Source organism: Serpula lacrymans (genome assembly GCF_000218685.1).
Source record: "Serpula lacrymans var. lacrymans S7.9 unplaced genomic scaffold SERLAscaffold_8, whole genome shotgun sequence".
Classification (NCBI taxonomy): Eukaryota; Fungi; Basidiomycota; class Agaricomycetes; order Boletales; family Serpulaceae; genus Serpula; species Serpula lacrymans.
The window spans coordinates 487596-509370 of NW_006763297.1; the positions used below are offsets into that span (position 1 = coordinate 487596).

The 21775-nt window shown below is 45.0% G+C and overlaps 7 protein-coding genes across 7 annotated transcripts; 1 reads left to right on the forward strand and 6 right to left on the reverse strand.

Annotated features, from left to right (window-relative positions):
- Positions 1 to 5966: 5966 nt before the first annotated feature.
- SERLADRAFT_391582 (uncharacterized protein) lies at positions 5967 to 6218 on the reverse strand (the record flags this gene model as incomplete). The annotated part of the gene is made up of 1 exon (XM_007319214.1): positions 5967 to 6218. A coding segment is annotated over one exon (252 nt), but the record flags the coding sequence as incomplete, so codon positions are not given.
- A 122-nt stretch (positions 6219 to 6340) lies between these two features.
- Positions 6341 to 6633, reverse strand: SERLADRAFT_391583 (uncharacterized protein; the record flags this gene model as incomplete). Its single annotated transcript, XM_007319215.1, has 1 exon — positions 6341 to 6633. A coding segment is annotated over one exon (230 nt), but the record flags the coding sequence as incomplete, so codon positions are not given.
- A 979-nt stretch (positions 6634 to 7612) lies between these two features.
- Positions 7613 to 8392, reverse strand: SERLADRAFT_438834 (uncharacterized protein; the record flags this gene model as incomplete). The annotated part of the gene is made up of 2 exons (XM_007319216.1): positions 7613 to 7955; positions 8019 to 8392. The coding sequence occupies 2 exons, from the start codon at positions 8390 to 8392 to the stop codon at positions 7613 to 7615; spliced, it is 717 nt and encodes a 238-aa protein (XP_007319278.1).
- A 396-nt stretch (positions 8393 to 8788) lies between these two features.
- Positions 8789 to 9220, forward strand: SERLADRAFT_438835 (uncharacterized protein; the record flags this gene model as incomplete). The annotated part of the gene is made up of 2 exons (XM_007319217.1): positions 8789 to 9153; positions 9208 to 9220. 2 exons carry the CDS (start codon positions 8789 to 8791, stop codon positions 9218 to 9220), a joined length of 378 nt encoding a protein of 125 aa, XP_007319279.1.
- Positions 9221 to 12025: 2805 nt separating this feature from the next.
- Positions 12026 to 12481, reverse strand: SERLADRAFT_338887 (uncharacterized protein; the record flags this gene model as incomplete). The annotated part of the gene is made up of 1 exon (XM_007319218.1): positions 12026 to 12481. A coding segment is annotated over one exon (456 nt), but the record flags the coding sequence as incomplete, so codon positions are not given.
- Positions 12482 to 12556: 75 nt separating this feature from the next.
- Positions 12557 to 17486, reverse strand: SERLADRAFT_336269 (uncharacterized protein; the record flags this gene model as incomplete). The annotated part of the gene is made up of 2 exons (XM_007319219.1): positions 12557 to 12712; positions 17136 to 17486. Coding segments are annotated over 2 exons (507 nt in total), but the record flags the coding sequence as incomplete, so codon positions are not given.
- A 161-nt stretch (positions 17487 to 17647) lies between these two features.
- Positions 17648 to 18098, reverse strand: SERLADRAFT_391585 (uncharacterized protein; the record flags this gene model as incomplete). Its single annotated transcript, XM_007319220.1, has 1 exon — positions 17648 to 18098. A coding segment is annotated over one exon (198 nt), but the record flags the coding sequence as incomplete, so codon positions are not given.
- Positions 18099 to 21775: the final 3677 nt, after the last annotated feature.

The window sequence follows — 21775 nt, forward strand, 5'->3', positions numbered from 1 at the left end:
CCCTTTCTTTTCCTTTTTTTGACAATCTTATCCTGTACTACCTACGCAGGATTTGTCAGTGTACATTCCTTCCTTCATGTTCTTTCTCATTCTTTTTGCACAGCTATACTGTGCATAGCCTACTTTTCTTTCACTATATAAACCCCTGTATTTTACCTTGTAAAAAAACAAGAACTCCAATCCAGACTTCTTCTCTAATTTCAAGTTCACTACTCTGCTGCTTGTGATCCAGTGTGGTCACAACACTTCCCACTGCTACCACTGTCAACTGCTGTCATCGTCACTTCCCATTTTTGAAGTCATTGTCATCCCTTTCGACTAGAGTCCTTCTGAGCACTACAGTTTGTGCGTCAGGAGCCTGCTATCACTGGGAACCTCGTCACCTCGTCATCCTCGTTGTTCTCAAACCTACCTTGTGCTACCATTAGCAAGGTAGTGCTCATCTATACTCGTCACTAAGCACCTATCTTCTATAAATTCAACTATCCCTCCTCCTCAAAACCCACACTCATACACCTCTGGGTTTTACTTTGAAGGTCCCTTGTACATACCACCCCACGAACAACCAGAGCACCCACTGTTCTAGGAGGCAAAGCCCATAAACAAGTTCTGTGGAATCTGGGAGGATTGTGTGTTAGTTTGTTTTTGTGTGTGGTTTTCTAACACCAGTTCTCATCATCGACACTGTTGGCAAACCTCCACTCAGAACTACGTTCTCGAACTTGTCTTCGGATAAGTCTCTTTACAAACCCCGACGAACCCTCAAAGTTTGTTAAGCACTTCGTGCGTAACAAAAGAATCATATTCTAACCAGAAGTCCCACCTATTTAGGTTTGGGAAGAAAAAGTTGACAAGACATTGCAACAACCAACAACCAGATCCCAGAGAGCAAGAGGAAGCTCAGACAACCCACAAACAGCAACCCCACCGACGTCATCCTGACAAGAAAGGATAGCAGCACCACCTCCCTTCCCCGAACCAGACGTAACCCGACTCCACACCAGAGAACAAGCAGACACTTTCTACAAAGCCAGAACACGTTGGCTACAGTACTACGCAGGAAGCCACCCACAGCTACTGCCCACAACGCAATACGATCCCCCAGTAACCGTAGAAAACCTCTACAACAAGAACGACTTTGAAGAATTTGCAGCAGGCGGCGACCCGGTACCACCTCCCACTCCACAGATACTCCCCACCGCACCTGCTCCATCCCACATCCCACCACCACACACCATGTCTAACGCTACAGCCCCCAAACCCACGATGATTGGGAAAATCGATGACTTCGATGGAACCCCAGATAAAGCCCAAAGGTGGATATCGTCCACCGATCTACACTTTGATATCAACGACACCATCTACAACTCCGACAAGAAAAGGGTATATGTGGCCCTCAGCTACATGAAGGACGGCAACACCACCTCATGGAGCGAAGCCAAGATGACCGAATACAAAGAGAAGAATGCCTACCCCACATGGGCAGACTTCATGAAAACCTTCACAGCCAGTTTCAGAATGGCAAACGCCAAAGGAACAGCCTCGGCCGCCTTGATGAAAATGAAGATGGAACAAGGAGAAAATGCAGTAGTGTTTAACTCAAGGTTCATGCTAGATGCTGGGAAAAGCGGCATCAACAACAAAGTCATGATCATGGTCTATCAAAAGGCTATCCAGCCACCCCTCCTTCGTGGGGCACTCACCGGAAAGGAACTACTCACCATTGAAGACTGGATGAGCACAGTAGCGAACCTAGACGCTAACTGGATCAGTGCCAATGCTATCTCGGAAGGAGCGTGGCGCGCCAGAAACAAAGAAAGACAGAATGACAGAAACTGCAAAAGTGGACCATCCACCAGCACCAGAAGATTAACCAAAGACGAAGAAGAATCAAGGAGGAAAGAGGGAAGATGCTTCATATGTAACGAGAAAGGACACATAGGAAGGAATTGTAGGAACAAAGGAAAAACTCCCAAAAGAAAGGTACGTCAAACCGAAACGGAAGATGACACCAAAACAGTGGTAGAAGAAGACAGGGTCCAAAACATCATGAGGATGTGGAGAGAGTTAGGAGAAGATCAACGAACAGAGGCGATGAAAGAATCGGAAGACGAGGGTTTTTAAAACGACGGACTACCCCGATGTTAGTACCGTCGAAAATGGCAACTGTAACAATAGCAACAATTAATGCCAACTCTTTACGAATCGATTGCTCGTTGAAACAGAAAACCATCGGAACCAAAGCCCTGATAGATTCAGGAGCTACAGACGACTTCATGGACACCAAATTTGCCATCAGACACCGACTCCCCCTCCAAAAACTCCCAACTCCTATAACATGTAAAAATGTTGACAGAACCACAAACAAAAATGGGAAGATTACACATTGCACCTATCAGAGGATAGATGCAGGAGGACAAAACAGGTTCACAAAGTTCCTATTGACCGGACTAGACGGAGAAGACGTATTACTGGGATTTCCCTGGTTATGAAAAGTCAATCCCGTCATTAACTGGAAAGACAAGGAATTACCCAACTCGGACAAACACTCCATCAGGATGAACCAAACAACCACGGAAACAAAAATCAGGACAACCGCAGTAAACAAAGACGTGTATGAAACCATTCATAGATACGTATCCGACCAAACACCATATCCTCGAACCACGATTCGATTAAAGGTCAACTCGGCAATGGAACACGCGCGAATACACAGAGAAAAGAAGGAGCATAACCTCCCGAATGAATATAAAGGGTATTCGGATGTCTTTGACAAAAAGAAGTCGGAAAGACTCCCCAAGCGACGGGAATATGATCATGCAATCAACATGAAACCAGAATTCGTACCAACAGATTGCAAATTATACCCATTGGCACCAAAGGAAGACAAAGCACTAACGGAGTTCTTAACGGAAAACTACAGAAAGGGATACATCAGGCCGAGCAAGTCGCCACAGGTGTCCCCTTTCTTCTTCATCGGCAAGAAGGATGGATCACTCCGACCATGCCAAGATTACAGAAAACTGAACACATATACCGTGAAAGACCCCTATCCACTACCCCTAATACCCGACCTCATCGAAAAATTGAAAGGAGCCACCATCTTCATGAAACTAGATCTGCGTTGGGGATACAACAATGTAAGGATAAAAGAAGGAGACGAATGGAAAGCTGCGTTTAAAACCAGCAAGGGAGTGTTCGAACCAATGGTCATGTTTTTCGGCATGTGCAATTCACCGGCAACATTCCAAAGGCTGATGAACGACAAATTCAAAGACTACATCGATGAAGGTTGGATGATCATATATATGGATCACATCCTCATCTTTGACACCAACATCGAAAGACTTTGAATCCGAACGAAACAGGTTCTACAAAGACTACGCGATAACAACCTATTCCTTAAACTGGAAAAATGCACCTTCAAAGCGGAAACCATTGAATACTTAGGAATGATTGTTTCCCACAATCAGGTATCGATGGATCCAGCCAAACTCGCTGGGATCCGCGATTGGCCAATCCCAAAAGACACCAAAGGCGTAAGGAAGTTCTTAGGTTATGGAAACTTCTACAGGAAGTTTATCGGTCATTACTCTGACCTTGCCAGACCCTTGAATGCCTTACTAGAAAAGGATAGGAAGTGGAACTGGACCCAAACTGAAGACAACACTTTCAAATTGATGAAACAAAAATTCCTCGAATCCCCCGTAACACAAATTCCCGACTCCTCGAAACCGTCAAGGATTGCTGCAAACGCCAGCAAACACGCCACAGGAGCTGTATTAATGCAACCCAATGACCAAGGACAATGGCACCCATGTGCATTTTTCTCCAAAACACTATCCCCCGCTGAAAAGAACTACCAGATCTACGACAAAGAGTTATTAGCGGTAATGAGAGTTTTAAAAGAGTGGAAACACTTACTTTTGGGAAGCCCCCACACGATCCAAATCCTGACAGATCACAAGAACCTGACATACTGGCAAGAAGCCAGGAAACTGACACCGCGACAAAGAAGATGGCAGCTGGAACTGTCACAATACAATTACACCTTGGAGCACGTACCAGGAACCCACATGGTGGTACCCGATGCACTCTCAAGAAGACCTGATTTATACGTCGAAACAGAAGGAGACGACGATGACACACCAATGATACCCACCTCAGCGTTCCTGTATCACACATGAACAATTAAAAACACAATTGAGCAAGCCATGCTCACAAACGATAATTATCCAGGAAGAACGAAGAAAGACGATTGGAGAAAAGAAGAAGGACAGTTCTTTTATCAGAATAAATTACTGATTGACGAAGTAGAAGAACAAAAGACGATCATCAAAGATCACCACGATTCCCTGTCCGCAGGACACCCAGGAAGGCTCAAAACCTACCAGTTGATCAAAAAGGCCTATTGGTGGCCAGGAATGATGAAACAAGTGGAAGAATACGTGAAAGGATGCGCAACTTGTCAACAAGCAAAAGTAAACACACATCCCACCACCGTACCATTAATCCCAAACCAGACCCCAAAAACCGCAGAACCAATGAAGTACCTATCCGTAGACTTCATAACTGATTTACCAGAATCTTCAGGATACGACAGTATAATGGTCGTGGTAGACCAAGGACTTAGTAAGGGGGTAATCCTCTCACCTTGTCATAAAACCATCAACGCACTCGAAACCGCACGAATCTTTCACGATTCTATCTTCAAACGATTCGGATTGCACGATAAACACATATCCGACAGGGGACCACAGTTCGCCTCTGAAGTATCCAAAGAACTCCAAAAACTCCTGAACATTGAAACTGCACTCTCCTCTGCGTATCATCCCCAGACGGATGGACAAACAGAACGATCCAATCAAGAACTGGAGATCTACCTCCGCATATTTTGCCAGAACCAACCACACAGCTGGGCAAAATACCTTACTACCGCCGAATTCTGTCACAACCAAAGACCACACTCCACAAACAACCAATCACCATTCTACCTCCTCATGGGATATAAACCCCGAGGAATCCCGACTAAACACAGATCCACGAATATCCCATCAGTGGAAAAATGATTATCCGAACTGCTTAGGGCAAGGGAAAACGCCCTAAAAGCACACGAACTCACGAGAAGCAAGATGATGAAACGAAACGACGGAAAGTTCAGGCGATTCTCCGAAGGACAAAAGGTGTGGTTAGAGAACACCAACCTGCGAGAAAAAGCCACCGAATACGGGGGTTTCAACATGAAATGCATCGGACCTTTCCGCATCCAAGAAAAGATTTCCCTAGTGAACTACCGACTATCCCTGCCTCCCCATTGGAGGATACACAATGTTTTCCACGCATCCCTTCTCATGCCGTATACGGAAACCAACACTCACGGCCCAAACTTTATCCGACCACCACCTGACCTGGTCAACAAAGAAGAGGAATACAAAGTAGAAAGTATTCTTAGACACAAACCCTGGAAACGCGGGCGCCGCTACCTGATTAAATGGCGCCATTACCCTCATTCCGAAAACTCATGGGAACCAGAAGAACATTTAACCAATGCTGCGGAGATATTGGAAGCCTATAAGAAGGACCACAAGCTGCGTTGAAGAGACAATCACCCCACTACCAACAATCCTCTGTCTCTCAACACAAAACATGTCTACTTCTAACTCCACCGGCTTCCCTATCACCACCTACTCGATACCTGGCGATGCCAATTTGCTAGCCGACGAACGAGTGTCTTTTGCCCGTGGGCAACGACACAACCAAGCCGACGTCACTGACGCCATAGAATTAATGTCAGCAAAAGACGCCTATACCTATCTCTTTTACGAGACCGAAAAACGCTGCCCCCATGCGTATCACGCTCTTTCTTCCATGCATACCTTCCTTGCCATAGACCTCATAGCTGACGAACTCCTAAAAGCCATAGACTCAATACATTTGTTGGAAAGCGAGCATTCGTGGCTCAACAGTCAGGACTTGAGTATCTGTCGGGCACTCCGGATGGAAAAGTTAGTTTTGGAATCTTTGGAATGATGCTTGAGGATGAGCTCCTCGAATGGGCAGATGGACTCGGCAAAGGAATATTTGGAATCAGGCGGGAGGACATTGCTAAACGAAGCTCGCACGCGGATAGAGCGAGACGGTTGTACGAGTACTCCTCCACCCGGTTTGTCCCTCTGGTCCCTGTCACACCCAGACCAGACCAGTGTTACCCCGGAGCGCACTTACCACATCATCACCCGTCAACCTACGCCCATCCCGTTGGAGGAAAAATACATTCCCACCGTCCCAACCAGCCCGATCTCTCAAGAGTCGAGCCACTCCAGTCCCCGTTCCATTGGAACGAACCCAAAACCACTGTCTCCCCCATCATCTCCACCTCGACCAGTGCCAAACGCCCAAACCCGTCGCCTGACGAACCGACGAGGAGCCCGACGTGGCTGGCAAGAGGTGATACTCCAGATCCCCGCCGCCAGAACTCCATCAAAATGGCAGTCTCGTATGTCGAAGGGACAGAAAGACAGTCCGCCTGGCGCAATGCACAGGCCTGAGACTGGCTCTCCCTCTAACCCAATCAACGTAGATGACAACGCAGCCATGATCGATCAGTTGTACGCAGGAACATACAACCTGGGAGATGACGATCCAACCACTCCTCAATCCGACACCTCATCCAACACCCGACAAAGATACTATGAAGGTGTTCGTAACAACGCTCCATACTGCCAAAACTGCGGTTGGAGCGATCATCGCACATACTATTGCGAAGCCTACTATTGCCCCGGCTGTGACCGTTGTGCACCGGGACATAGTTTCAATTGGTGTCCCATCCGCAGGGAAGACGAGGATAGGATTCTGATGGAAGGATTACATGGAGATGTCAGCTACAACGACAGATACAATATGGACGGTGAAGGTACTGAATTTCGGTGAAACTTGGAGCAAGTAAGGGGGTAATGTTACGATCTCTATTGGACATTTAAGGACTACTCATTTCTTTTTACTCATCGGTTATACCATTGGACCAATGACTCATTTCCTTCACGTACACTTCCATTCCTCTCGCATTCACAGTACCTATTATAGTACTTAGTCCTCAACAGACGGACCTGCCCTAGATAGGACCTAACTCCTATCACCAATTCCTTTCCATTATAAATACCATGTAACAGCAGTAATATTCTCTAATACGATTCTACGCAGTTTACGCTTACAAAGCTAGACTCTTAAGATCAGACTTCTATTCAGAAGAAGACCAACTCCCGTTGGAAAACCTCCACTCTGAACTACATTCTCGAACTTGTCTTCGGATAAGTCTCTTTACAAACCCCAACGAACCCTCAGACTTTGTTAAGCACTTTGTGTGTAACAGTGTTTGTCATTTCACTGTGCGCTGCTTCTGCTGCGGTTGTACTTTTGTTTGGGGTTTCTTTTACCAGTCCCCTCTTCTGGTGTGCATCTTTCATGTCATTCCTTACTTCTTTCTTTGTCTTTGATTCCTTGTATAAATATTTTTCATTTGTTTCTACAGTACATGTGGAATCATTAACAGGGAGAACAGAGAAAGGATTGACATGCTGAGGCTTGGCCAACTGATGCTTCATTGGTTGCCTCTTTAAAAATCCAACTTTAGAGCTTCACACTCTTCTTTTGATAAAGCTGCTATCATCGCGCGCAAATCAACTTTGCAGAACTTTCCAATGTGTCCTTTGACTCTGCATGTGAAGCAGAGTCCTTCTTTTCTGTATCTGGCTTCATCTATCTCCATGGGTTGCCTAGCACCTGAGTAGACAGTTCCGGTTCTGTCTTTGGTTCCGGAATAAGCCTTCTTTCCTCCTCTGTCATCCTTCCTCGTTCCGGCCTTCTCCGTCAGACCAAAATACCCCTTCTTTTCTTTCTCTCTTTCTCTCCATATCTGATTGTAATTTAAGAGGAGTTTCCTCCACTCTTCGTATCTGCTAGGTGGCAGTCCACTGACATAAAGCTTGTCCACAAGCATCTAGTCCATGTTTCTTTTTAACAGGGTGATCAAGATTGAATCGTCCCTGTATCCTGCCTTCCTTCGTAGGCTATCAAACTCTAAGAAAAAGTCTCTTGTGGTCTTACTTCCTTGTTTCAGTTGTAAGATCCGGTTCCTCGCTTCTTGTTCTTTGTAGTTGTTTTTGAAGGCTTCAGTTAACCTTCTTTCAAAGACTGCCCATCTTTGGTACTGTGCCCATTCCAATGCTGAGGTGACAGACATCTTGTCTTCTAGCCACTCGCTTCTAAAGCTCACAGCTGTGCCTTCTTTCATATACAATAGCACGAAGGCTATCTTCTTCTTTTCATCTCTGAAGTACTCTGGGTCTTCTTCAAAGTGAAGTGAGATGTGTTCTATGAAGTTTTTAAACTTCATTTGGTCGCCGTTGAAGGTGTTGGCATATCCTGTTTATGATACACTCACATCCTATCATTTTATCCTTTTATTTCTTCATTTCCATACACCATTCTTTCATCTCTACTTGACCGCTTTTCCACTACATTACATAAGCTCAAAACTTTCCCACACTTATTCCAAAAACTCGTAGCACTCTGCCTTACACAAACCTCAGTCTCTTGATTATAAGACTGGGGTATGTCTGGTTATTTTACAGTTTACTTTATATCATCATACTCACTTTACACTATTAGAAATACTCTCTTTTAGGTATATTATCCTTCAATATGAGTCTCTTGATTATAAGACTGAGAAATACTCTCTTTTAGTCTTCTCATAGCCTAACAGGTTATGAGCCCTGCCAGCTCACTTGATATGTCTTCTACAGCTTCGACATTCTCTGTACCCAAACTGGCCAAGGATGGCTCCAATTGGGTTACATACAAGTCTCGTGTAGCTGTGGCTGTTGGTGCCCGAGGTCTAACCAGACACCTGTCTGGAACTGCACGAAAGCCAGATCCTCTTGAATATACTAGGGATTCTAATGGCATAGCTACAAAAACCGACGGCACTACCCTTAAAGAAGAAGACATAGAAACCTATGAAACCAAGCTTGATGAATACACTCAGAAAGAATGTCTCGTCATCCAGCAATTATTTTCTACTGTTCACGACGAAACTCTCATCCAAATCCAGGACAAGAGTTCGGCAGCTACAATATGGCTTACCATTTGCCACATGTATTAAGAACAAAGCTTGAAGGAAGTGTCTAGCCACTTGCTGAGAGCAATCAGGGACTGGAACTAGAGTCCAATGTGAGTAACTAGAGAATAGGAAGCATTGGACTCTGCAATACTGTCCGAAGTTTTGTAAACAAAGGTAAACAAAGCAGCCACAAAGGCGAAATAATAGAGAACACAATCAATAGTGAATGATAGAAGAATAGATAGAGAAAGGAATGAAAATATATAGGTAGCACAAAGGTGCAGAATCACCAAAACTAACACTCCCCCCTGATGCTGCACCTCCCAAGCATCAGCTCCCCCCTGATCTAATAAGTCCCATCATCTTCCTGAACACTTCCACTTTAGGCTTGGCAAGAGCCTTGGTCAACAAGTCTGCAGGCATTTCAGCAGTGGGAACAAAGGTAGGAGCAATCTGCCCAGAGTCAACAACATCTCTCAACCAATGCCATCGCAGATCAAGGTGTTTCATCCGACCATGGTGCTCAGGGTTCTTGGATACAGAGATGGCAGATTGGTTGTCAATATGAAGGGTGGAAGGAGAGGTGATAGGATAGCCCATTTCCTTCAACAAATTTCGCATCCAGCAAATCTCTTTGCCAGCCTCAACAGCAGCAATGTATTCTGCTTCAGTGGTGGACAGAGCAACAATGTTCTGAAGCTTGGAGCTCCAGGAGACAGCACCAGATCCCATCTTGACAATATAGGCACCAGTAGAACGACCAGAGTCCTTGTCACCACCATGATCAGCATCAGAGAAAGTGGTGAAGAGTTCAGTGGAATTGGGATCAGGACCAAGGACAAGGGAATGATTAAGGGTGCCTTGCAAGTAGCGGAACAAGTGCTTGACAGCGCTCCAGTGAGTAAGACCAGGATTAGAGTTATATCTGGCAAGGACTCCAACAGTGTAGGCAATGTCAGGACGAGTGGTAGTGGCCAGATACATCAGAGCACCAACAGCAGCAAGGTAGGGAATGTCCTTCATCAAAGCAGCATCACTGGATGTTTTGGGAGACATGTCCTTGGTGAGGCGCAAACCAGGATCCATGGGAGTGGACACAGGCTTGCAGTCATTCATGCCAATGCGCTCCAGAATGTCCAGAGTGTACTGATGTTGGGAGAGGGAGATGGTGCGATTACTTAGGTCTCTAGTGATGGAAATGCCAAGTAGGTAAGAAGTAGGGCCAAGATCACGAAGCTTAAAGTGTAGGGAGAGGTCCTTGACAGCTTGGTCAAGTGCAGAAGTAGAAGTGGATGCCAGTGTCATGTCATCAACAAAGACAGGCAGGATAATGCGCACATCAGCTCTGTTAAAGACATAGATGGCAGAGTCTGAATAAGTACGCTTGAATCCGAGTTTTTCAAGCACAGTGTGCATCTTCTGGTTCCACATTCTGCCTCCCTGCTTTGTCCCATAGATGGCCTTGTCCAACTGGCAAACAAGATTGCGAGGACCCTGATGGAATCCCTCTGGCTGATGCATGTAGACCTTGACATCCATGACTCCATTCAGGAATGCATGGGAAATGTCAATGGAGCGCAAATGGAGGTTGTGGATGGCTGCAATGGCAAGGACAACTCTGATGGATGATATGCGGACAGTAGGTGCAAATATTTCGAGGAAATCAAAGCCAGGGCGCTGGTTATAACCTTTGGCCACATATCTGGCCTTGTAGCGCTCAACAGTGCCATCTGAGTTGCGCTTGATCTTGAAGACCCACTTGCCACCAATAGCCTTGACTCCAGGAGGTAGTTCCACTAGTGACCAAGTACCATTGCGCTCATGAGCTTGAAGCTCTTCCATGGCTGCCTCTCTCCATTTATCTGCATCAGGACGCTTCATTGCATCTGCAAACGACCTAGGCTCAGCAGAGTCTCCAAAGTGTGCCACTTCATCATCAACTGCCTCAGAATCACTGTCATCACTCTCAATGGCAGGAGTAGGTTGTCTGTGTTGAAGCCACCATGGTCTAGGTGGTCTCCTAGCCCTTACAGGGCGTCTCAGTGCAATAGGCAAGTCAGGAGAAGGTGAGCGATGAGGAGGGTGATTTGGAAGCTCAGGAGGTTGATTCACAGGTGGTTTTGCATCAAGGTCCAAATGAGGCCCATTGTCAGGCAATGGTTGAGGCTGCTGAAGCGCAGCTGGTGGGCCCATATCTCCCCCTGGACCTGGTGCAGGGACATCCTCAATCAGGCCCAATGGCATGGATAGCGAAGGTGGAGTGGGAGGTGGAGGCGGGACATCGTCAGAAGACCTCTTCAAGCCAGGGAAGTAGCGCTCATCAAAATCAGCTCTCTCAGAGATAACAGTGTGCTTGGTGGTAGGATTGTAGAATTTCCATCCCTTGTATCCCTCAGGGTAACCAATGAACACACATTTCTCCATATGAGAGCCAAAGACGCCTCTTTTGTCCTTTTGCACATGCACATAGGCAGTGCAGCCCCAAACGCGAAGGTGAGACATGTCAGGCTTGCGTCCATACCACAACTCAAATGGAGTGGCATGGGCCACTGCATCAGTGGGACACCTGTTCCAGACATGCACCAAAGCGGACAGACATTCACCCCAGAAGCTGTTAGGCAATGCAGACTCTGATAACATGGCAGTGATACGCTCAGTCAGAAGTCTGTTTGCTCGCTCTGCCACACCATTCTGCTGAGGACGATTCCTGGTGGTATGCTGTCTGACAATCCCATGATCATCTGTGAATTGCTCAAATTCCTTGGACATGTACTCTCCCCCTTTGTCATCGCGCAGAGCCTTGATTTTACGCTCCAATTGAGTCTCAGCATAAGCCTTGAATCTCTTGAAAGCATCAAAGACATCTGACTTGGCCTTGAGAGGCACAACAACACGGAATCGACTGTGATCGTCAATGAAGGTGACCCAGTAGCGATAACCAGAGAATGTGGGGGAAGAGACTTGGTGTACATCAGAATGGATGAGGTCCAAAGGATGAGCAGAGCGAGTATCAGATGAGGGGAATGGATTGGCATGCATCTTGCCAGACAAGCACGGTTCACAGACAGGATCAGGAGCAGCCTTGGATTCCAGTGTAAGCCCAGTGACCAGATCTCTCTGTATCAGTCTCTTGACATCAGCATGATGGTGGTGAGCCAATCTGCGATGCCAGAGCATCAAATCAAGTGGTATAGTCGCAGTAAAATGTCCCAATTCAACACAAGCAGCAGTAGATCCATCAAGGAATGCTGCATTGTTGTCATTGATAGTTGCAGTGAACAAGAGAGTGTTGTCACGCATAAAGGACATGGAATGAGACAAAATAGTGACATTGAAACCACTTTGACGAGTTAAATACAAGACTGAGAGGAGATTATTTCGAAGATCTGGTACATGGAGCACTCTAGAGAATTCCACAGCCCTAGCCACTTTGCCATTCATCACAGGATTAAACACCACAGTACCAACACCAGCTGAATAGACAACAGTGCGATCAGCCAGCTTGATTGGCACACGATATGGGGTATAGTGGTGCATCCAATGACGATGAGGTGTCATATGCACTTCAGTCACCCCCAAAACATAAGCATTTAGCTTCAACTATCTGTGTAAATGTATAAAGCTAAGAGCTTGTTTTTCCTGGTATCATCCCAAGTGCTCCAGCAAGGATGGGATCATCCCAGAAGTGGGATAATACCACCCTTCTGGGATTTTCCCATGGTATCAGACCATTTGTTATGGTGGGATAATCCCATTAGATGGGATAATCCCAGACATTTGCCACATGTCACATGGTGTCAGGGGGGCTTTACTGCAAAAATAGTTCCTGCATAAATGTAGCCAACATCAATACATTATCAATAGTACTAATAGCCATAAAGCAGAATACAATACTACCTGCTTTCATCATTTATAACATATATACAAATTTCAAATGGTGTTTACTCTCAATTGAACCTTAATTTGTCCAGCTTCTAGTGTAATATCATATACTATAGATTGATGGAGGAGACTTTGACCAAAGGTTAGTGTAACTAATTGTGACATATAACCATTTACAAATTAACCTGATTTAATTCAGTTGATTAGGAGATAATTCAACCATATCTCTTTTCCTTAACTGACTATATAACTTTGTCATTCCTACTTATCATATAATTTACTGCATATCACAAAGTAGATTTATCTACCCTGGATTTCTATCAATGTTACTTAAAATGGCTTATAGTCAAAGGAATACAAGATGTTTGACAATACCAAGCATATACATCTGCAGGATTACAATACCTCTCATTCAGGCTCATCCAACTTTAAATAATGTAACACTCTTGCAACCAGGCAAAGATATATCACAAATCCCTTTAATGTGCTGATCCAAAACCCCCCGCTATTTTTTTGAATTGTGCAGCTTTATCCAAGTGCCTGAACTGAAAAATGCACAAAGATACCAGTCCGAGTAAGTACTACATATTCATTATCCTTCCCTCTGCTGCATCATTGTCAAAGGCAGAACATGTCTTGCATGAGACAAATTGCTGGCTCTTTGTGGCAGCCCAGCATCCACAAGCCAACACCCATTTTATCCACTATATGTCCCCACGCATACAATTGATTATAAATTTTTGTGAAAACAAAAATGGCTGAAAGGTGTGCTCTGCATGCTTATGCAATTTCATGTGACTTGGGATGAACCTACGTGAGGGCTACTCTGAATCACTGTCCCAGTTCAACCTTAGGTTCATCCAGGTCCTACCATAACATAATAGTTGGTTTACAAACAAAATACTGCAACATGTAAAAAATGGAAACTGCTGGAAAAGGACAATAATATTTTAAGCTGCTGGGAACTTACCTATGATTATATGTTACAGAATAACCTTAGTGCATTTCAGGAGTATTTTCCCCTGTCATGCTGAGTCACCAGCAGCCTAAGCATGCTATTCGATAATTCTGTTCCTGTTGTGGGATCTCCCTGTCCTATTCTGACTCAGGGTGATCTTGTCCCCTGCTTGGATTTGTCTGTGATGTAGTGAGATGATGCTATGTAATTTGGAGATTTTTCTAGATCAGATTGAACTGGAATGATCCCATCTCTTTCCAAGACTTTCCTTGGCTGGTTTGGGATGATGCTTTACCCTTCAGGCATTGGTCCATATCAAATTGTGATGATCCCATCCCATTTGGTATTTGTCCACATTTAACTGGGATCATCCCCTTTTTTGCTGGGATTTTCCCAGATTGGTTTGAGATGACCCTATCCCCCCTTGGTATTTGTCCATGTTGAACTGAGATTTTCCCAGATTGATTTGGGATCATCCCATCCTCTTTTGGTATTTGTCCATGTTGAGCTGGGATCATCCCATCTCTGGCTGGGATTTTCCCAGAGTAGATTGGGATCATCCCATCCTCTTTTGGTATCTGTCCATGTTGAGCTGGGATTGTCCCATCTCATTTGGTATTTGTCCATGTTTAACTGGGATCATCCTATCTCTTGTTGGGATTTTCCCAGATTGGTTTGGGATCATCCCATCCTCTTTTGGTATCTGTCCATGTTGAGCTGGGATTGTCCCATCTCATTTGGTATTTGTCCATGTTTAACTGGGATCATCCTATCTCTTGTTGGGATTTTCCCAGATTGGTTTGGGATCATCCCATCCTCTTTTGGTATTAGTCCATGTTGAGCTGGGATCATCCCATCTTATTTAGTATTTGTCCATGCTTAACTGGGATCATCCCATCCTTTGGTGGGATTTTCCCAGATTGGTTTGGGATCATCCCGTCCTCTTTTGGTATTTGTCCATGTTGAGCTGGGATCATCCCATCTCTGGCTGGGATTTTCCCAGAGTGGATTGGGATCATCCCATCCTCTTTGGTATTTGTCCATGTTAAGCTGGGATCATCCCATCCTATTTTGGTATTTGTCCATGTTCAACTGGTATCATCCCATCTCTTACTGGGATTTTCCCAGATTCAATTGGGATCATCCCATCCTCTTTTGGTATTTGCCCATGTTAAACTGGTATCATCCCATCTCTGGCTGGGATTTTCCCAGAGTGGATTGGGATCATCCCATCCTCTTTGGTATTTGTCCATGTTAAGCTGGGATTTTCCCAGATTCAATTGGGATCATCCCATCCTATTTTGGTATTTGTCCATGTTAAACTGGTATCATCCCATCTCTTGCTGGGATTTTCCCAGATTCAATTGGGATCATCCCATCCTATTTTGGTATTTGTCCATGTTCAACTGGGATCATCCCATCTCTTACTGGGATTTTCCCAGATTCAATTGGGATCATCCCATCCTCTTTTGGTATTTGTCCATGTTAAACTGGTATCATCCCATCTCTTGCTGGGATTTTCCCAGATTCAATTGGGATCATCCCATCCTCTTTTGGTATTTGTCCATGCTTAACTGGGATCATCCCATCTCTTGCTGGGATTTTCCCATATTGGTTTGGGATCATCCCATCTCATTTGGTATTTGTCCATGCTTAACTGGGATTTTCCCAGATTGGCTTGGGATTATCCCATCCTCTTGTGGTATTTGTCCACATTGAGCTGGGATCATCCCATCCCTTTATGGTATTTGTCCATATTGAACTGGGATGATCCCACCCCCTTCTGGTATTTGTCCATGTGAGAAGTGGGTAACCCCATGTTACGTGGGGACATGTACAGATTTAACTGGGATGATCACACCCTATTTCAGGGATTTGTCCAGATCAGTGTGGGATGATCCTCAGTAAAAAAAATCAAAAGTTGGGCAATGTCAATGGTCAGAATCAGTTTTGAAGGAAATTACCTGAGTTCTACATATTGCCATAAAAATGATAATCCAAAAAGAGTGGTGTGAGACAGCATCACTATCATATGAGAGACAGAGAATGTTGGCAGAAACCTTACTTGGCATGAAAAAATATTTTCCGGATTCATTTCAATTTCTCAAGAATCTAAAAAAAGAATACCTTTACAGCACTCAGATTCTTTGTGGACTTAGATACTGTACTATACACAGTCAGCATATAGGCACCAGTCACCCCTTAGACCTTCAGCTGGTAGCTCCCAGAAATGGCACAACTCAAGGTATTAAATACCTAAGCAGTGCCTAATTAATCCTCACACTCAAGTCATCTAGTGTAGGAGTATCAAAATGGAGATCTTGTGTATTATACTGTACATAGCAAGCATCCCCCTCTCCCCATAGACCTTCAGCCAGCAGCCCCCAGGAACCACTCTCAGAGAATGTACAATATAAGGTATCAAATACCTTGGTAGTGCCACAAAAGTGGTAAATTCATGTTTTTGCAAGAACATGACTTTATGTTTCTTTTTACTATGTTTTACTTTCTACAAGGTCAGGATTTTCCTCACAGAATATGCCAGATCTAGTGTAAATCTAATATTCGATGTCCTTCTGCAGATTACTTTGTTGTCACAGCATTTGTGTTGTGTTTCCTAGTTTTTACTTCAGTTAAGGGTATAATAAACCTTGCAAAAAAGCAGAACTCACATATCACATCTATCAGCAAGGACAACAGCATCTTTCTAGTGTATGGTTCCTGCAATTGATTATATCTAGAAATTGATAATGTTCCACATTTAAAAAAAAGGGAATGCTTCTCCCCAAATTTGCAGTAAGCTACAATGAGGAACTTGTAACTCATATATTTCAAAATAGTCTTGATTATATTGGGCTAAAGTACCATTATTCAGGTTGAAAAGACTAGAAATATCTTCACTAGTTGGCCCAGCATTCTCACATGTTAGTATTAGCACCAATCCCCCTGATACCATGTGACATGTGACAGGTTATTGGGATTATCCCATCTGAGGGATAATCCCACTATGGTACATGGTCTGGTACATGGAGCACTCTAGAGAATTCCACAGCCCTAGCCACTTTGCCATTCATCACAGGATTAAACACCACAGGGATGATACCAGGAAAAACAAGCTCTTAGCTTTATACATTTACACAGATAGTTGAAGCTAAATGCTTATGTTTTGGGGGTGACTGAAGTGGTCATATGAGAAGTGGCGCCTGTGTCTGCATTCCAATCAATGTCAGCATCAAGTTGGAGAGGGCAATGAGGATCAGAGGGATGAATAGAACGAAGACTTGCATTCCCAGCTGATTCAGTGACCACAGTAGATGAATTGGCATTGTTAGGCGAAGATTTGGGCTGCTGAGAGGTATTCTGAGAGTTGCTGGAGCCTGCCTGAGCCTTATTGCCACGCTTGTAGCGATTCTTAGCACCCTCCACTGCCTGTTGGCGACTAGCAATGTATCTGTGGCATTTGTCTTGGGTATGACCAAGTAAACCACAGAAATCACACTGAACGCGAGTAGAGGTGGTGGATTGGTTGCAATGATGGCAGTTAGGATGGGTGCAGGTGCTATTGGCAGTGGTAGACGAAGAATGCAAGGCAGAATCGACTTCAGCACGACGACGGCGATTGACCTCTTCAGCAAGGAAAGCATCCTTGAGCTGGGTCTTGTCCAAGGTGCCCAGAAGTAGTAGAGATGAAGTGAAGTGGGCATATTGATCAGGAAGCGCCCTAATCATGGCCATGCATGTCAATTCATCGTCCAATTCAGACAATGAGAAGCCAGTAGGACGAAGATTTTGAATCTGATGCATGCCTTCATCAATTCTGGTCATGAGAGACTGCAGGGACTCGTCCTCCTTCTTTCTGATAGAGAAGAAGTCGTCATAGGCATTAAATCTCGTCCCAGGCTTCTTAGAGACGTGCACAATTGCCAGTTTCTCCCAGATCTTGACAGGATCATCAATGATGCCATCAAGATGGATGCGCTGCTCTTTGGTGACATTGAGATATAATGCACCAGCAGCCTTTTCAGCTCTCAACTCCCATTTCTCTATTGCTTCAGCGTCAGTCCCAGGACACTTTTCAGCGCCAGAGACGAGCCTCCACAGTCCCTTGGTCATCAACCAAGCTTGCATTTCACCACTCCACTGGGGGTAGTTAGTGCCAGACAAGGGATGGAATTTGGGATCAGAGTCAGACATGATGGGTGTTGTATAAGACAATAGAGCAATGATAAATGATGTAGGAGACGGCTATAGGCGATGGAATAGTGGCAAAGACAATGGGCAACAGTAGGAGGCGAGCAGATAAGATGGTGAGGCGGTAGAGAGACGATATGGAGAGGGTCAGAAAGCGCAAGGATAGGTCCAAAAAGCGTCCAAAAAGCGTCCAAAAGCGATCCAGGAGGGTGCTAAGGCTTCCTAGTGCTGCTACAGGGTTACGCCTGTGTTCCCCTTTCAATTCCACACTGATATTAACAGAGAAATCGCCTCGAGACAGTGTTGGTTAATAGGGCTTGTATATGAGTCAACAAAGTGACTTAAGCTCCCCAAACACCGCAGACTGAGAGAGGCTCTAGGCAACAGCAAACTGAGGCAATGCAGGCGAGCTTCACAGTCTATAGGCTTGTTCTATCTGATAATGGACAGAGTAGAGAAGATTGGAGCTTTATGCACACACCAGATATGCCAAAAAGCGAAAAATAGGGCAAAAAGTCGAAATTGATGCAGAGACAGATAAGATGGATGGATTGCCACCAAATCAGAGGTATAGGGAACGTTTTTATAGAGTAATAGATGGCCCAAATATCACAAGAAGTGAAGCACAGGATGTGGAGATATGCAATAGGAGTCCAATAGGGGTGAAAGTGCCAAAAATGCGAACTTCACAGAGGATGATGGAGTGGATGGATTGCCCCCAAATTGACGGTGTAGAGTGCAATAGTATAGGGTAGTAGATGGCTCAAATAGGGCCAAGATCCGAGCACAGGATGTGGAGATATGGAATAGGGGGCCAAAAGGTGATCAAATGATGATGAAGGCTCACAGAAAGATCCAGCTCAAATTCAACCGCTCTGACAGGTCTCCTAGGGTTATTTAGGCCGTAGAAGACGATGGTAGAAGTTACAGGACGATCAGATAAGGATTGGGCGAGATATGGTGCAGATAAGACCAAAAAAGCGTCCGAAATGGGGGTAACTTGCAACAAGGAGTTGTTGTTGGAGATCAAGATGAGATCAGAGTAATCTGAGGTGATTGATGAGATAATAAGAGTCCCAGAAGACAATGGTTACGATGGATAAGCAGTAGGATGCTTGGATGGTGAGATATGAGGTCAGGAAGATGGCTAGAGCACAGGGCTCATAACCTATTAAGAACAAAGCTTGAAGGAAGTGTCTAGCCACTTGCTGAGAGCAATCAGGGACTGGAACTAGAGTCCAATGTGAGTAACTAGAGAATAGGAAGCATTGGACTCTGCAATACTGTCCGAAGTTTTGTAAACAAAGGTAAACAAAGCAGCCACAAAGGCGAAATAATAGAGAACACAATCAATAGTGAATGATAGAAGAATAGATAGAGAAAGGAATGAAAATATATAGGTAGCACAAAGGTGCAGAATCACCAAAACTAACAACATGCATGAAGGCAAAACGGAGATGATGCAGATTGACATCAGGCGCCGCTTACAAAATATGAAATGCACTGAATCTACAAATGTCCGAAGTCATATAGGAGACATGCTAAAGCTCCGAGAGCAATTAGCAGGCATGGGAGCAACAGTCGAAGAGAAGGACTTCTCTGCTATGATGTTATCTTCCCTCCCAGATTCCTATCGTCCACTACTCTCATCAATCCTAGCCGCCGCTCGTATATCCAAAAATCAGCTTTCGGCAATGGATATAATTGCTCATGTAACTGAAGAAGCAGACACACGAGCAATCTCTGCTCAAGCCAAGTCCGAAACAGCCATGATGGCCAAATCCGGTTGGAAGGATCGTAAGGCCGAAAGAAACAAACGGTACAAATGCACCAACCCTAAATGCCCCGTCAAAGTTGGTCACACTATTGAAAGGTGCTTTGCACCTGGCGGAGGCCGAGAAGGTCAAGGCCCTAAAAACAAGGCTAATCCAAGGGACAATCAAGTAAATCCTCCTCAGGCGGCACAGGGAACAAATACTGCAGCCACTGCAAATATAGCTGCAATTGCTCCCAAACATGAGAACGACGAGATATATGCCTTTGCTGTCAGTTCACAGGTTACAGCTTCGGCAAACAAAGCTGAAACTCACATAAGTGATCATGAAGCCATCATTGACTGTGGTGCGACAGACCACTTCTGTCCTGATCGCCACAGATTCCAATCATATACGCCAATCGATCCTATACCTATCAACGCAGCAAATGGCGATATCATGTACGCCCGTGGCAAGGGCGACGTCACTGTTAATCTACCAAATGGGAACAAGTGCTCTCGTGTCATATTAAAAGACACGCTACACTGCCCTACAATGGCCTCGACACTCATATCTGCTAGTCGCATGGACAAGGCAGGATACACTGTTCACATAGGCGGAGGCATATGCGAGATACGCTCGCCCCCACCTGGCTGCCGAACAATAGCTCAAATCCCAGAAACAAAGGGCCTGTATCACATATCCAACGTCAGTAAAAATTACAAAAGAGGAGCATACCTTGCCAGCACAGTCACCATTAACGATCTGCACCGGCGAATGGGCCATATAGCCCATAAATCACTCAAGCACCTCGTTGATTCAAATCTAGCTGAAGGAATTGTCCTGGATAGTTCCGAGGCCATATCTTTCTGTGAGACATGTGTACAAGCAAAGGCCATCAGGAAACCTTTCCCAAAAACTAGCCACACTCGAGCTAAACATTATGCGGAAAGAATCCATTCGGATCTCTGGGGTCCGGCTATTGTTCAAGACTTGAAAGGAAAACGATACATGTTAACTTTCACAGACGACTTTAGCCGAGAAACTCACGTGCGTTTACTTGCAAAGAAAGACGAGGTTCTACAGATGTATAATAACTTTGAAGCCTGGCTCGACACGCAAAAGGATCACAGTAAAATAAAGATCCTGAGGTCTGATCGCGGAGGCGAATACACAAGCCTCAATTTTGATGCGCACCTGCAAAAACAAGGCACTGTCAGGGAATTAACAACCCATGACTCACCCCAGCAGAACGGCGTGTCAGAACGCCTCAACCGCACACTCATTGAATGTGCTCGTGCAATGTTATTTGGTGCAAATATGCCTAAATCCCTGTGGAGCGAAGCTATTAGGCATGCCGTCTGGATCAAAAACCGAGCCCCTACCAAGGCACTACAAGGCAAAACACCGTACGAAATAGTCCACGGCCGCATACCGAATTTATCCAATATTCATGAATTTGGATGCACAGCATATGTCAAAACTATTGACGCAGGCAAACTAGACCCACATGTAAAGGCTGGTAAATGGATTGGATTTGATGATGAGTCAAAGGGGCACAGAATATACTGGCCAGAACGACGTACCGTAAGTGTTGAACGCGATATCATTTTTAATCCACAAGAACATCTTACCCCATCCCAAACTGCCGAAAACGACGACGGCCGTATATTTGAAGAACCGACGGTCAACTCTACAAACGAACCGATCGAATCAGCAACTCACGAAAACGAAACTGTCGACGACTTACCAGTAGCCGTTCGCTCATACTCGCCTCTAAACAACCTCCAGCCTCATCCAATCCAACCAAACGCCATCCATCCCAATCCTGTCGCCCAGCCGCCTCCAAACGACCTTCAGCCTCCTCCTCCA